The sequence below is a fragment of the Gossypium arboreum genome, chromosome 8 (genome assembly GCF_025698485.1).
Source record: "Gossypium arboreum isolate Shixiya-1 chromosome 8, ASM2569848v2, whole genome shotgun sequence".
In the NCBI taxonomy this organism is placed as follows: domain Eukaryota; kingdom Viridiplantae; phylum Streptophyta; class Magnoliopsida; order Malvales; family Malvaceae; genus Gossypium; species Gossypium arboreum.
In genome coordinates, this window is record NC_069077.1 from 137,421,386 (window position 1) to 137,439,002 (window position 17,617).

A 17,617-nucleotide genomic window follows, 5' to 3' on the forward strand; every position below is an offset into this window, starting at 1 on the left:
TTTGCTTAAAACATGGGTTAGACTTGAACTTTGATATTTAATAATCAAACTTGACCTAGTTGAATTCCTTTTCGTTTCGTTTAGGTAGTGTATTGTTTAGTTTTGATTTAATTTATTTTTATATTTCGATGACATAAAATTTAAAGCTATAATAATATATGGTATTGTGATTTAAAAATTAAAAAACATGAAGAACTAACAAGTGTTTGGGTGCAACACATTGTACTTTTAAAGGGAGAATACAAGTTCAAAACCTTAAAAGACAACATTGTTGAAAGGGATAACCACAAATCTTGAACATGGATCGTAAAACAGACATGAAAAATACAAAAAAAATTAATAAAAGAAAAAAAATATTAAATTAAAAATAGCATAATTTTTTGGTAAAAAATTAAAAAATGTGAATGAGCCTACACTGCAACTGAGTTGACTATTTACAAATATGAATAAGTCTAGACAAAAATTTAATATTTATATTTTGGATTAGGCAAGACTTGGGCAAAGCACGAATTCTAATAATACCATGAATAAATACGATTTGAACTTGATCTAACCTATAAATACCTTTCTAATTAAAGAGGCTAGTTTAACATTATTATTATTGTAGTTGATAAAGTGCTCCTAAAATATATTTAAGTATTTGAAAATGTCTAGTTTTTAAATTTCAAGTTGGCATTAATGCCAAAACAAAAATATAGTAAAAGTTAAAATATTTATTTTACATATGATGTTGGAATGCAAAAATAAGTTAATTTAATGATATTATTACAATACATTAAATATAATTTTAAATGATTAACATAAATTATTTGTAAAATTTAATTTAAATATAAAAATCATATTTTAGATTTTAAAATCACATAAAAAAACGAAACATGATGATAAAACTTTTATCTTAAACGTTGAGATTATATCGATAAGTCCAATTGGGTATAAAGATTTAATAATGGCTCAATAAGAAACAGATGCTAATTAAAAATTATATTTGTTTCATTGAAAATAACTGTAATCAGCAATCAGCAATCAATTATCAGTCAATTGTCAAATGAACCAATAACTAATATATTATATAGGCTTAATGATAACCAATGAAGCTATAAGGAATAAATGAAACTAGACTATTTTTTAAACATATACTCTTATTTATATTATTAAAATATTAATAAAAATATATTTGAATAAATTATTAAGAATATTATTTTAAATTTAAAATTATTATTAAAACTGAAATTTATTACAAAATAAAATTTTGATATTAACTAATTTTATTAAAATAATAAATTATATTCTTGATTTATTATATCATTAAATATAAAAGTTTATGTTTAATAATATTAAGAATTATAATATTTTAGATCAATATTTTAATAATTTTAAATATTAAAATTTAAATTTTATTATTTATCAAATTAATAATATTTGACTTGATTCAAGTTAATTTTATTTATAAATACAAATATAGTCATAACTCATAAGTAGCTATTCTTTCAAAAGGAAAATCAATTTTCAAAACAGAACTTAATTATTGCTCACTCGTAAATCATTTTCCGTTAATTAAATTGTTTTTCACAAATCAAACACAAGAAAATATATTTTCCGCAAAACAAGCACACCCATAGCACTTTATGTAATTATATGCTAACCCCATATAGCTCTTAATAAATGGATGTATTTATATTTTATAGTCAAATTCACTATTAAATAATAAAAATATATATATTTATGGATTTGAGAAATTATCATGAATATTATATTTTTAAATATTTTACCAAATTCAAATTTTAAACACTTAAGTATCTAAGAGATCCTCAGTATTATAGAGACTAAATCAAATTAGTCCTCTATTATTAAATAGATCAATTTAGTCGCTATATTATTTAAATGAATCAAATAAATTTAATTTGTGCTTTTCAAATTTTGAAATTTCAATCTTGATTTAAAAAAATAAACATGTATACTACATGCAATGCAGGTGAGGAAGAAGACTAGTAAGAACTAAAACCGATCAAATTAAAATACGAAAACTAAATCCGTAACTTTCGTAAAATACAGGGACTAATAACAGAATTAAATCAAACTTAATAATGACCTAAATTACTCCCACACCAAAGGTGTTTACCATAGAGACCTTAAGGTGTGGTATATAAATCTGTTTCCAGTGACCCTTTCCCAAATCCACTTTGATATGTGGAATTTAGCTCATGGGGGAAGTCTCCCATAACCATTTCATGACAAGACACACATTTGGACACCAATCACACTGAAGTTGATCATAACTTACATTAAAAACTAATTCACTCTTTGGACTCCATTAAAGGAGATTAATGCCTCCCTTAATATTCTGCAAAGGGGGCACTAATCAATACTTCCTACGCTATCTACATCGAAGCTAGGCCTAAATTCGTTCGAGCAGTTCACGAAAAACTCATTCGGATCACACACAACATAAATCGAAGGGAATTTCAATGAATAATTTTTACCGGAATTTCAACTTGTAGACATGGGTCCTTTCCTTCACCAGCAAGGAGACAATATAGGCGAAAACATTCCACCCCTGCTTATTTGGCGGATCTCGAGTGCTTGATTAGCCAATCGATGACAACATCTATATTTACGGAATCTTTGCATGAAATCATGTAGCAGCACACCTCTCTATCACTGATTGATTCCAGACCTCTATCGAATGAAATAAAAACACATTTTTTAGATAAACAAGTTTTGTCAAGATAAATCATCGAATACAAACTTATTGTAAAGCTTGTAAAACTTACAGCTGATCCACCAAAGCTTGCTTCGAAAGAGCTTCTGACTTGTCAATTTTGTTACCAAGAACAAGCAAAGGAATTCCACTCAAGGAAGGTTTTGTCAAGAGGTCGTGTAACTCAGTTCGGGATATCGGAACACCGTCTCTATCAGCAGCATCAACTACATATCTGCCATTATATTAAATGAGCGATTTAAGTATATCAAAAAGGATGCTAATAATACGTTTGTGCGTGTTCGTTCTAAACTGAAAGAAGTTAATTGATATACCATAAACAAAATAGATTACGAGAATGAAAGCATTACACGATAGCAGAGACCCCACGGCAGTAACGCTCCCACATGGTACGAAACCTCCGTTGCCCTCCAAGGTCCCAAAGCTTTATCGTCACATTTCCCTTTGTAACTTTTTTCATATTAAATCCAACCTAGATTCCACATTTGATGAATTTTCTTTTAAGATATCCTCAAGGAGAATCATTATATCTGATTAGTCTAAATAAAAAGGTACCTACGGTGGGAATCATGTCTTCACTATAGCCCCCTGTCTGGAAAACATACGAAAGTAAAGATCAGATAAAGCCATTAACAATGCTTAGGAAGAAAGAGGAAAAAAAACATGTTACTCACAGCAATGGAATTAACAAGAGATGTTTTTCCTGCATTCTGAAGACCGACGAGAGATAGTTCCATTTCCTGCTTAAAGAATAAGCTGCAATACAGATACTCAGAAAGAAGCATAGACTTACTATTATTTCGGAACAAACTATACAATGAAATGTGGTGGTCTATGATGATTTTACAAAATGACTACCTCAATAAGAGAAGAGTAAACTACATTAGTAGTTACCTAACTATGAAAAGTTACAAAATGGTCACTCAACTATGAAATTTTGTCTTTTTTGGTCACCCAACTATCTTGGATTTTTGGGGTTTCAATTTTTGCGTTAATCAGTTGGTGACCAAAAAAGACAAAATTGAATAGTTAGATAACCATTTAGTAACTTTTCATAGCAAGGTGACCAAAAAAGAAAAAAAACAGTAGTTGGGTGACCTCTACTGTAATTTACCCAAAATAGAAAGAAGCTAGATGGCATGGCCTATATTCCAGGCAAAAGGACAATCGGGTGAAGAAAAATTGAAGAACATACGAGAACTAATGACTACCGAAAACCAAAGAAACAAAGAAAACTGTTCGTTCCTATATTGGTTAACAGTTTAAATTATTAACATCACTATTGTATAATTCATAATTCCGAATGAGCTGCTCCGGAAAATGTGAAACCATGCAATATCCTGGTCACAAATGTCTGCAGCATCTAGTTGTACTGAGTTTCAATAAAACACTTGCAGATTAACAGTTATTTCTTATTGTACACTTAAAACATTAGTAAAAAGTTACTAATGTAAAGCTAAAACATAACAAAAGAATTTGATTTAACTAAGAAGTTTACTGCCTTGACTTGCTTCGACTATAGAATCTCAAAGAACAAATTGTCTCATGCAAATAGTACCTTCAACAGTGTTAGAAAATCGACATTAAACATCAACTATATTCCCAACTACCACACCAGTATTTGCGATCACATTATGGCGAAGAATGGATATTTTATACGAACATAGAATGTTTTCGAACAGTTTGAAGATTAAGCTAGTCAAAACCATTAGAGTAGTTGGTATTTCTAAAGAAAAATTATGGTTTTCATTGATGGGGAGTGTCTATTTTACTAATTTTACAAATCTATAATCAAATGTTTAGTCCAAAGTAAGAGATGTAAAGTTTATTAAAATCCTGCGATTTTCCCAGCAGCCAAACACGGCAAAAGAAAATTATAACCCAGTCTAACATTGTCATACAGAACTAATATCGAGATTTCTCCCGGTTATTCCGGGTGATGTAATCAAGCCTAAATTCAAAAAAAAAAAACATATACTTACTAAACTAAATTGAAAGTTTATAAATTCAAACCATAAATTTTCATTAAAGAAAACAATTCCCCTAATCCCCCAATCTCATATTGTACTTGGATTTATTTTCACAAACTATTAGCAATTAACAGAATTGAAGCCAATATCAGATACTAAATCACAGTTTTCTTTAAGGGAAACAATATGAGAGAAGCAATTAAGTAGCATTTTCTAAGCAACCAAACAAGGGGCAGCACCATAAATTACCTGCGGAGCCAATTGAGAAGTGAGTCCAACAAACCCATTTTCAGAAAATTGCAGAGACAGAGTGAGAGAGATAGAAAGAAGGGGAAATAGAGAAGAAGAAGAAGAAGAAGAGGAAGGAGTAGGGAACAAGAAAGGTAAGGAAGGAAACTTCGCCGACCAGAAACGTCTGTGTCTTTTCTTTAGAACGTGTCGATTTTCCCTAGTTTTGTCTTTGTAAACAACACCTTACGTGGTTATCGCTATATATATATGATGATGATGAACTAAGCTACACAACAAGATTATTTGATGAAGTATAGCCTTGTCGGTATTCAATTAATTAGTATTTAAATTTAGTTGATGTGATTTTTTTTAATCTATAATTTGAATAAAATTAAAATTTTATTATTTGGGATTAAAATACAATTTTACTATATGCTAATTTTAAAAATAAAATAAAATTTAAAGGTTTAAAACTGAAAAATTTTTATTGTAGGTGTTCCTACCTGACGCCGCCCTTACGGTTAGTCATGTTGAGATTTATTGGTCCAAATCAAGCTAGTTTTATTGTCAGATGGATTAAACAAACAACATTATAGTTGTTCAAGAGGTTATACATATTATGCGAACTAGTAAAGGTCGAGAAACATGGATGGCTATCGATGTAGATTTGGATTAAGCATATGATGGAATTCGAAGAGACTTCTTCAATGATTCAATGAAAGAGGCGGTGCTTCTTGGTAAGTTGATCAGTTTGGTCATGAATTGCATCTCATCATTAACTATTCAATTGCCTTGGAATGGTGAGTTTATTGTAGAGTTCAAATCCACGACTTCATTCTTTTTTGTCGAACAAACATAGATCATGTTACTGAACACTCTTTATAAGTTCTCAATGTAGTTCCAATAGGGTCGGAAGCGTGTAAATTATTGTACTAAAAAATCACACAAAGTTCAATTCTCAGGGAAGAGAGGTGGATCACAAGGATCTCTTAAATACCAAGTCTTTCCTTAGTCAGAATATCCCTTCTATAGTAATTTAATAGCACAATTAAATACTACTATTATACCCTTAAATATTGAAAGAAAAATAGGACAAGAAAAAACACAAGAGTTTTAATAAGGTTCGGTAAATTATACCTACGTCCTCTGCACTAACACCGGATGATAACTTTACTATCTCCAAAATATTACAAACAAATAGAATTCCTTAAGAATTCTCAAATGGGAGAAAGAGAAAACTAAGAGAGAAAGATTGGTTGGGATAGTTGAAATGAAAAATAAGAAGGTCTATTTATAGTTGAAGTTCGGGACTAACTTGCAAATGGCCTAAAAATTAGGGACCAAAATGCAATTATCCCATTCAACTTTTCAACATTCGGTGCAACTTGCTTCACATTTTTAACAAGTTGCTTCCTACCTTTGTTGACTTTTCAACAATCTCCACCTTGAAGATTTGATTAGGATAATCACATCTTCACACACTTCCTTCAACTCCCCAAATTTGATAAAGCTATCTTTTGTAGTATTTACAAATGCGCTCTCGGCGCCATACACTGAAGGTGCTCAAATTCTCAGGATGTTAATCAAGTTCAAACAATGATTAAACTTGATTGTTGTTACCACCTTGGTCATCATATCTACGGGATTATTTGCTATCGGAATCTTCTGAAGTAGAATTTTTCCTTTTTCAAAGACTTCCCGCACAAAGTGATATCTTACGTCGATATGCTTGGTTCTTGAATGATAGACTTGATTTTTCGCTAAATGAATAGCCCTCTGACTATCACAATATAGACTAATGTGACTTTGAACAACTCCCAAGTCTTTCAACAATCCATTAAGCCAAATAGCCTCCTTAACAGCTTCTGTAACTGCCATATATTTTGCCTCTGTAATAAACACAGCTATTGTAGACTGTAAGGTAGACTTCCAACTCACTGGGGCTTTAGCAAGAGTAAACAGATACCCCGTAGTTGAACGACGTTTATCTAAATCACCAGCAAAGTCGGAATCAACATATCCAACTACAAACTGGCCAAGTGCTTCATCCTGCTCAAAAATTAAACCAACATCTACGGTTTTTTGAAGATACCGTAGAATCCATTTCACAGCTTGCCAATGTCCTTTTCCAGGATCATGCATATACCTACTCACAACTCTAATAGCTTGTGAAATGTCAGGCCTCGTACACACCATCGCATACATCAAACTCCCAACTGCATTAGCATATGGGACTTTCGCCATATATTCTCTTTCATCTTCAGTCTTCAGAGATAATTGAGCACTGAGTTTCAAATGAGAAGCAAGTGGGGTACTTACATGTTTTGTGTTTTCATTTACACCAAAACATTGTAGTACCTTTTTCAGATATTGCTTCTGATTTAAACAAAGCTTGCCTCTCTGTCTATCTCTACTTATCTCCATGCCGAGAATCTTCTTGGCCTCACCTAGATCTTTCATCTCGAACTCTTGATTCAACTGAGCCTTCAGCTTATCTATCTCTTTTTGGCTCTTCGAAGCGATTAACATATCATCAACATACAAGAGTAGATAAATGAAAGATCCGTCATGCAGCTTCTGCAAATACACACAATTTTCATATTTGCTTCTTGTGTACTTCTTCCTTCTCATAAAGCTATCAAATCGCTTGTACCACTGCCTTGGGGATTGCTTCAATCCATATAGCGATTTGTTCAGCTTACAAACCCAATTTCCACCACCAGCATTTGTGTATCCTTCGGGTTGAGTCATATAGATCTCCTCTTCTAACTCACCATGCAAGAAAGCCGTCTTAACATCAAGTTGAGCTAGCTCTAAATTCAACTGTGCTACCAAGGCCAACAAAATTCTAATGGAGGAATGCTTCACAACAGGGGAAAATACATCATTGTAGTCAATTCCCTCCTTCTGAGCATAGCCTTTTGCTACCAATTTTGCCTTGTAGCGAACATCTTTCTTGCTAGGAGATCCATCTTTCTTTGCGAATACCCACTTGCATCCGATTGTCCTTTTACCTTTCGGTAATTGCGCCAACTCCCAAGTATTTTCTTCCAGAGAGACTGCATATCTTCATCCATGGCACTTTTCCATTTATCACTTTCTAAGCTTTGCATTGCTTCTTGATAAGTGATAGGAATATCATCATCAACAACGAGAAGGGCGTAGGCCACCATATCAAGAATCGAGCGGTCTCACGAATTTCTCTCCGTGGCCTTGCAACTGCAACTGGTTCTGGTGTACTTAATGATTCTTGGGTCAGAACCTCTTCAACCTCTAATTCCTCCATTGTGGCTGGAGAATTAGACTTATTAATTGGGCAAATCCTCATCTGCTCAAACTCCACCTGTTTTGGAGTACACTCCACCTGCTGTGGAGTATCGCTCATCTGAATATCTTTATCTGCTACCTTTTCAATGTGGCGATTCATCAAAGGTAACATCTCTCACATGATCATTTTCTTTGTGTCTAAGCACCAAAGACAAAATCCTTCACCCGTAAGTGATTCCCATAAAGAGAGCTTTCTTTACCTTCGGATCTAACTTTGACTCCTTCACATGGTAATATGCAGTGGATCCAAACACATGTAAGGAATAATAATCTGTAGCCGGTTTTCCGCACCATACCTCCATAGGAGTTTTTATTTCTAATGCAGATGATGGCAACGATTAACAAGATGGCCAACAGATGTCACACCTCACCAAAATTGCTTGCCCAACCCAAAGATTGGACAACATACATCGAACTTTCTCCAGAATGTTCGATTCATACGCCTCGCCACTCCATTCTGCTTTGTGGTGTATCCCTAATCGTGAAGTGTCGAACAATACCATACTCTTGGCACACATCGAAGAACGGATCACTTTTATATTCCCCTCCATTGTCCATCCTAAGCCGCTTGATTTTCTTGCCAGTCTGGTTTTTGATCATAGTTTTCCATTTAAGAAAAACTCCAAGCACTTCATCCTTAGTTCTCATGGTATACACCCAAACTCTTCTGGAAAAATCATCAACAAAAGTAACAAAGTAGTGTTTTCCTCCCAACGAAAGTGTTTTGGAAAGCCCCTATACATTTGAGTGAATATATTCCAAAATACCTTTTGTATTATGGATAGCAGTGTCGAATTTCACTCTCTTTTGCTTTCCCAGAACACAATGCTCGCAAAATTTTAATTTGCAAGCCTTTGCACTTTTCAACAATCATTGCTTTGCCAGAATTTGCAAGGATTTTTCGCTGGCATGTCCCAACTTCATATGCCACAACTGCATTGAGGCCAATTCTTTGTTACCGGAAGCTGCAACGACTGCTCCAATAACTGTACTACCTTGGTAGTAATACAAGTTATTTTTCCTGATGCCCTTCAATATCACAAGTGCGCTAGATGTCACTTTTAAAACCCTATCTCTCATAGTAACAACTGAACCATTGGATTCCAAGGCTCCCAATGGGATGAGATTTTTCTTCAAACTAGGCACGTACCGAACATCAGTCAGAACTCTGGTTGATCCATCTTGATTCTTTAATTGGATTGAACCTATCCCAACAGCTTTTACTGTGCCATCATCATGCCCATATAAACAACTCCTCCATTTAGTTCTACTAAATCGAGAACCACTCCGGTTAGGGACATAAGATAGGTACAACCCGAATCCAATATCCACTCATCTGAATAGAACGACAATGATGATGCAACCAGTGATAGTTCAGAATCACTGATATCATGCTTTGCAACACAAGCATCTACAGCAGCTTTTCCCTTATTCTTCACTTTGGACAATTTTTCTTCGGTGGCTTTTCTCAAGACAAAAGGCACATTCATCTTTCCCCACCGACTTTGACTTTGATCTCCCTTTCGAGTTTTCTTCCGAGTGTATGAACGACCTCGGACTACTAAAGCCCTGATATCTCGATTGAGTTTTTCTGTTTGTCTTTCTTTCTCTGCTCATAATCGTATAAGGTCGCATGACTTCGCCAGAGAATATCATTCTCGCCATGAAGTAGAGTAGTTTCTAGGAACTCAAACTCCTCGTGAAGTGACCCCAACAAAGATCAAAGTCAAATCTTCATCTTTGAATATCTCATCCATATTTAACAAATCGGTGACTAACTGATTAAATTTGGTGATGTGATCATTCATTGTGGTACTGGGACGTAAGTGAAGCGAAATGTCTTTTCTTCAAGTGGAGCTTATTTTGACTGCTTTTCTTCAAAAAATTTCTTCAAGTGCCACCCATTAACTTATTTGCGAAGTCTCCTTTGAAAAAGCATACCTCTCGCTATCGAGAAAGGCATGATCGAATTGTGCCACATGCCAACCGATTGATCGCCTTCCAATCTTTCTCCGTGACATCATCGGGTTTCTCTTCATCAATGGCAATGTCTAGACCTGCTGAAAAGGGCATCTAGAACCTCACTTTGCCACATACCAAAATGGCCCGTGCCATCAACGATCTCCACGGCCAATCTTGCATTTGCAATTGTCGGTCTTGTCCATATGGACGATGTTAAAGCTCCTACACCGACCGTTTTCTCCATAATCTTTCAATATACCTAAGAAAATCTTTTCTGATGTGGAAGATCAGTTTAAACTGTAACCACAGGGCATACTACGATTAACCTTCGGCTCTTGATACCACTTGTAGTTCCAATAGGGTCGGAAGCGTGTAAATTATTATACTAAAAAATCACACAAAGTTCAATTCCCAGGGAAGAGAGGTGGATTACAAAGATCTCTTAAATACCAAGTCTTTCCTTAGTCAGAATATCCCTTCTATAGTAATTTAATAGCACAATTAAATACTACTATTATACCCTCAAATATTGAAAGAAAAATAAGACAAGAAAGAACACAAGAGTTTTAACAAGGTTTGGTAAATTATACCTACGTCCTCGGGCACTAACACCAGATGATAACTTTACTATCTCCAAAATATTACAAACAAATAGAATTCCTTAAGAATTCTCAAATGGGAGAAGAGAGAAAACTAAGAGAGAAAGATTGGTTGGGATAGTTGAAATAAAAAATGAGAAGGTCCATTTATAGTTGAAGTTCAAGGACTAACTTGCAAATGGCCTAAAAAATTAGGGACCAAAATTGTAATTATCCCATTCAACTTTTCAACATTCGGTGCAACTTGCTTCACCTTTTTAACAAGTTGCTTCCTGCCTTTGTTGACTTTTCAACACTCAAGATATAAAGTGAGTGCAGTGCGAGCCTTCGTTTTTTCGAGGGCTGGTAAGGAAGTATTTAGGAGTTTCATTGCTTCATAAGCAGGTCTCTTTTGATACATTCCAATTCATTATTGATAAAATTTTAAGTATATTAAATTGATGGGATTTACACAAACTATTTTTCTAGTGAAATCGTGAAATTTGTGAGAGAGTTTGTTTGGGGTCATTTGTGAGGAACAATAGGTGAAATTAATCAATATTTGTGGATTGAGTTTTAGTTTGATTGGTATGAGCATGGTTGCTGATGCAGGAGGATGTGGGTTCAAGTGCTCTTCAACACATTATCCTCCTATTTATGAGTTGGAGAAAGGCTATGAGTAGTTCTCCACATTGTATCAAAAAGATCAGATTTGATCAAAATTTATAATGAGATTATTCCAAATAATAATAATAATCAATGTTTCTTCGATCTAAGATCCAACCTTATTATTTTAGGTTAATTGTTTCTCCATGTGAAAAATAAAATAGAATAAAATAAATAAAAATAAAGAACACATAAATTTTACGTGGAAACCCTTTCGGAAAAAAAACCACGGGCAGAGGAGAAGAAAATTCACTATGTCGAAATTTTTTTTTTTTTACTCAAATACAAGAGGAATAGACTATGTCTATTTATAGGCTTGCAAAGCCATATTCTAGTAGGATTGAAACACCTTATCCTAATCAATATAAAATAGATGGAGTTTAATAAGGTTTAAAAACCTTATTTTAAAATAAAATAAAAGAAGTCTAGTTCTATATGGATTTTACTTTTATTTTATTTTCCATCGTATTTTATTTAAATAAGAATTTGGGTCACTTAATTCTAACAATCTCCACCTTGACACAAATTCTCAATGAACAAGTTCTTCATCGCGAACTTTCAATAAACAAGTTCTTCACCTCTTCCAAAAAACCCTTAAGGGTTTAACTTCAACAATGAACACCAACCAAGTCTAAGCAATGCTCAAACTTGGTTATAGGAAGTGACTTAGTCATCATATCTCGCAGGATTTTCATGAGTGCTAATTTTGCTCACAACAATATCACCACGAGCAATAATATCACGAACAAAATGATACCGAATATCAATGTGTTTTGTTCTCTCATGAAACATTTGATCTTTTGTAAGAAAGATGGCACTGATCGTCACAAAATATCGTGGCTGATTTGAAGGTCTTCATTGAGTTCACTAAATAGTCCCTTCAACCAAATAGCTTCTTTACAAGCCTCAAGAATCGCCATGTACTCACCTTTGGTAGACAAAGCGATCGTAGTTTGCAAAGTGGCTTTCCAACTAATTGCACAACCTCCGATTGTAAAGACGTAACTGTGAGAGATCTTCTTCTATCAAGGTCTCCAAGAAAATCAGCATCAACATACCCTATAACTCCATCTTTAGTTCTTCCAAACTGTAAGCAAACATTAGTAGTGCCTCGTAAGTATCTTAAAATCCATCGAATCGCTTTCCAGTGTTCTTTACCAGATTCGCCATGTATCGCTAATCTGACCGATCGCATATGATAACCGGACGTGAACAAACCATAGCATACATGAGAGATCCCATCGCACTAGAGTATGGAACATGTGACATGTACTCAATCTCATTATCGATTGAGGAGATAAGGCCGATGAAAGTCCGAAATGGTCGCTAAAGGAGTACTAACAAAGCTTAGCACTCTGCATATTGAACTCAAAGAACTTTCTCAATGTACCCTTCCGACTTAGGTACAATTTACTTGCTTTTCTATCTCGAGAATCTCCATACCAAGTATCTTCTTTGCTGGTCCTAAATCTTTCATCTCAAATTCTTCACTTAGTTGGGCTTTAACCTTTCTTATCTCTCTTTATCTTTTGTCGCTATCAACATGTCATCAACATAAAGAAGTAGATACACAAAAGAACTATCACCGTTTTTCTTAAAGTAGACACAACTGTCAAAACTACTTCTTTTGAAATCATGAGAAGTCATAAAGGAATCAAACCTCTTGTACCACTTGTCTTGGTGACTGTTTCAAACCGTAAAGGGACTTTTTCACAAGCAAACATAGTCCTCTTTTTCGAGACTATAAAACCCTCCGGTTGTTGCATGTAAATATCTTCCTCAAGTTCTCCATGCAAAATGCGCTTTTACATCTAACCGCTCAAGCTCCAAATCATGCATGGCCACAATACCAAGCAAAGCTCGAATCGAACTATGCTTAACAACCGGAGAGAACACATTTGTGAAGTCCACTCTTGGAATTTGATCAGTAACCCTTTGCAACAAGCCTTGCTTTATATCCGGTTCTTCAACTCCCGAGTCCCTTCTTTCCTTTTAAACACCCATTTACAACGAATGCCTTTTTACCTTTAGGAAGTTTTACAAGATCCCATGTTCTGCTTTTTGTGGAGTGATTCCATCTCCTCTTGCATAGCAAACATCCACTTTTCTCGAGTCTTCACACTAATCGCCTCGAATAATTAAATGGCTCTTGATTCGCATCTATATCTTCACCACATTTAAAGCATAAGCAACTAGATCAACCTCGCATACTTCTTTGGAGGTTTAATTTCTCTTCTTGTCCTGCTTTTGGCGATAGAGTATTGCGGTGAAGAAGCAACTCTATTCTCAATTTTGTACTTGGCTTGAGGAGTTGATTCAGATTAACTCGATGCTCCACCGCTTTTGGTTTAGTTGATTCGTATTAACTCGATGCTCCACCGCTTTTGGTTTTCTTTATTGGAAGAGTCTTTAAGAGATAAGTTAGGTAGCATAGCGCTTCATCAAAAACAACATCTCTGCTAATCACAACTTTTCTATTTTCAGACACCATAACTTATAGCCTTTTACACCACTTTATAACCAAGAAAACGCATTTAATGGATCTCGGTTCCAATTTTCCATTATCAACATGAGCATACGCAGACACCCAAAAATCTTTAAATCGTAATAATTAGCGGGATTACGGACCATACCTCTTGTGGAGTCTTTTTCTCAATGGCAACGGATGGAGATCGGTTGATCAAAAAACATGCAGTAGAGGCTGCTTCTGCCCAAAATGACTTCGGTAAGTTGGCATTTGACAACATACATCGAACCTTCTCCATGATCGTTCTGTTCATTTGTTCTGCAACGCCGTTTTGCTGTGGAGTATGACGAACTGTCAAGTGTCTCATGATCCCTTCTGACTTGCACAATCTATTAAACTCATCAGAACAGAACTCTAAGCCATTGTGCATGACGGAGGTATTTTATCTGTTTTCCGCCTATTTTTCAATCATAATTTTCCAAGACTTAAATGTGGAAAACACATCGCTTTTCCGCTTGTGAAGAACGCCCAAACTTTTACGGAAAAATCATCAATAAAGGTTAGCATATAATTAGCTCCACCTCTCAAGGCACTCGACGGCCCCACAGATCGAATGGATATACTCCAACGCTTCCTTCGTGTTATGGATTCCTCTAGTGAATCGAACTCTCTTTGCTTCCCAAAACACAGTGCTCACGAAATTCAGTTTGCAAATTCCTTGCCCATTAAGAAGTCCTCTTTGCTTAATTCGCCATGTCATTCTCACTCATATGCCCTAGGCGATATGCCAAAGTTTAGTAATATCATCATCCGACAAGGAAGAGGAAGCGACAATTGATCACCAAGAATAAAGAGAACCTCAGAAACATATAACTTGGTAATCTTTCTTTGCCCTTTCATCACAACAAGGACCCTTTGGAAATATTTAAAACCCCACTTTCATTTGTGTATCTGCACTTTTGAATCAAGAGTACTCAACGAAATTAAATTTCTTTTCAATTCGAACATGCCGCACGTCACTAAGTGTTCGACAACTCCATCAAACATCTTAACTTTAATTGTTCCAACACCGCGATTTTACATGAAGCATTATTTCCCATCAAAACAACACCTTCAGATCATCGTTTCATAAGTTGTAAACCAATCCCGATTGGGACTCATGTGGAAGGTGCACTGAATCAAGTATCCACTCGCTTACTTTAGAATCATTGATGAAGCAACTAGAAGTTCACCATCGCCGTAGTCTTCTACAACATCGCCACCGAATTTTCCGGTTGTTTTCCTTTTGATTCGCAGCCTCCCTTTTAATCTTATTTTGTAGCTTATAGCACTCAGATTTAATGTGCCCTTTCTTCTTGCGAAGTTGCAAGTTTTACCTCTGCTTGAATATTTCGATCTACCCTTAGATTTACCACGAGGATTCCGTTCTCGTGTTCTACCACGATCATCATCAACATTCCGGTCTTGTCTCCCACGAACAATGAGACCCTCTCCCGAGAGTTGGGTTTAACCACAAGATGCTTCATCTTATCATACGAGGTTAAAGAATCATAAACCTCATCAACCGTGAGAGACTCATGGCTATATAAAATCGTGTCTCTAAAGGTTGAATAAGACGGGCAACGAACAAAGTAGAATCAACCCTAGATCTTCCTTATCATACCGAACCTCCATGGCCTCCAAGTTTGAGAGAATTTCTTTAAACACCGTTAAGTGTTCGTGTATGACGCACCTTCCTCCAAACGATGAGCATAAAGACGCCGCTTCATATGCAACTTGCTTGTTAGAGTTTTCGACATACATATTTGTTCTAGCCTCTTCCATAATGCAATGGCGGTTTTCTCTTTCATCACATCCCGCAAAATTTCGTTGGACAAATGCAGATGTAATTGTGTTAATGCCTTTCGATCCTTACGCTTCTTCTCATCATCGTTAATGTCGAAGGCATCTTATCTATCCCTAGCGGGCATCCTCTAGATCCATCTGCAAGAACGCTTGCATCTTAATTTGCCACAACGCAAATCGGTGTTGCGATCCAACAATGAATTTCATACTTCAAAGACGCCATTACCGTGATCGAGATGAATAACCCTAAGCTCGATACCAATTTGTGAAAAATAAAATAGAATAAAATAAATAAAATAAAGAACACATAAATTTTACGTGGAAACCCTTTCGGAAAAAAAACCACGCAGGAGAGGAGAAGAAAATTCACTATGTCGAAAAAAATTTTTTTACTCAAATACAAGAGGAATAGACTATGTCTATTTATAGGCTTGCAAAGCCATATTCTAGTAGGATTGAAACACCTTATCCTAATCAATATAAAATAGATGGAGTTTAATAAGGTTTAAAACCTTATTCTAAAATAAAATAAAAGAAGTCTAGTTCTATATGGATTTTACTTTTATTTTATTTTCCATCGTATTTTATTTAAATAAGAATTTGGGTCACTTAATTCTAACACTCCAAACTCATGCTTTATTACGTTTAATTATTTGTTTTGTTTACTTTATTTTATATAAATAACAATTAATTATGAATAAGTTGATTAAAGAAAATGTTAAAATATGTCATAAGTCCTTATATAAATTTAGAATTTAGTCTCTTTATTTTTCAGATCTTAAAATTTAAGTCCAATTGTTAATATTATTAAAATTATTCATCGATTCGATTCCTTAGAATGTCATTTTTTAGTTACAATGCTTTAAAGTGAGTGTTTTTTTTAATTTTAAAATGTCACATCAACAAATTGAACAAATAATAATAATATTAATGACTGAACCTGAATTTTGAAATATAAAAAGTGAATAAACTAAATTCATGAATATAAAAATACAATGAATAAATTCTAAATTTGTAAAAGATACATAAACTAATTTTATATTTTAACCTTAAAAACATTTAAATCATTAATATCCAAACCTAGAAAACTAGTTGAATTTTTTTATTAATATTTAAAATGGACTAATTACACTAAAGAAAACATATTGAAGAGTAACTATTTGTTTTTTTAAATAGTCGCATTATAAATTTCGATCATACTCCTCAACTCATAAAGAGGAGGACAATGCACTTCAATGCACTCATACTCACGCCTTCCTACATTGATAATAAAGCCCATACCAGTTGAGCTATGACTCAATTGAACCCTTCTACAACTATTTATTAAAAGGAAAAATAACTAACAAATGCTCAAACAAAAACATTAATCAATTAATTAATTAATAAAAGAAGATATTGTAAATGAAAAAATGGCTTTACTATATAAACAAAATAATAATTAGAAAAAAACCAAATTAATTAATTAAGATTTTTAGGGTAAAAGTATTATAGAGACCTTTATATTAAAATTTGAATTACATTTTACCCTTCTATTTAAAAAATAGGTAAATTAATCCTTGTACATTAGATCATAAAGAAAACATGTCATTTCTTTAAAAATTCTATCAATTTCTACAATTAAAAAATTGGTCCCTATATGTTAGCATAAGGTACACGTAATTGTTCAATTATTCCGGCAGTAATATTGGTTTTTAACAGTAAGAACGGATAGAATTTTTTTAACAGAAATGACAAGTTTGCTTATTTATCATCATACAGAGACTGATTTTTTCATTTTTGAGTAAACAGGTGTCAAATGTAATATGACTCTTAATATAAACGCATTTATAATACTTTAACCATTTTAAAGTTA

At 34.1% G+C, this 17,617-nt stretch overlaps 1 protein-coding gene across 1 annotated transcript; it reads right to left on the reverse strand.

The window, feature by feature from the left end:
- Positions 1-2,010: 2,010 nt before the first annotated feature.
- LOC108467914 (ADP-ribosylation factor-like protein 8c) lies at positions 2,011-5,195 on the reverse strand. The gene is made up of 6 exons (XM_017768732.2): positions 4,939-5,195; positions 3,394-3,475; positions 3,279-3,311; positions 3,070-3,191; positions 2,772-2,933; positions 2,011-2,676 (listed from the first exon to the last, which is right to left on the reverse strand). The coding sequence occupies exons 1-6, from the start codon at positions 4,974-4,976 to the stop codon at positions 2,559-2,561; spliced, it is 555 nt and encodes a 184-aa protein (XP_017624221.1). The 5' UTR covers positions 4,977-5,195; the 3' UTR covers positions 2,011-2,558.
- Positions 5,196-17,617: the final 12,422 nt, after the last annotated feature.

Coding starts and splice junctions, on each gene's coding strand:
- LOC108467914 (XM_017768732.2), bottom strand. CDS start 4,976: ATGGGTTTGTTGGACTCACTTCTCAATTGGCTCCGCAG. Junction 3,476..4,938: donor CTTCTCAATTGGCTCCGCAG/GTAATTTATGGT, acceptor TCTGTATTGCAG/CTTATTCTTTAAGCAGGAAA. Junction 3,192..3,278: donor GTGAAGACATGATTCCCACC/GTAGGTACCTTT, acceptor TGTGGAATCTAG/GTTGGATTTAATATGAAAAA.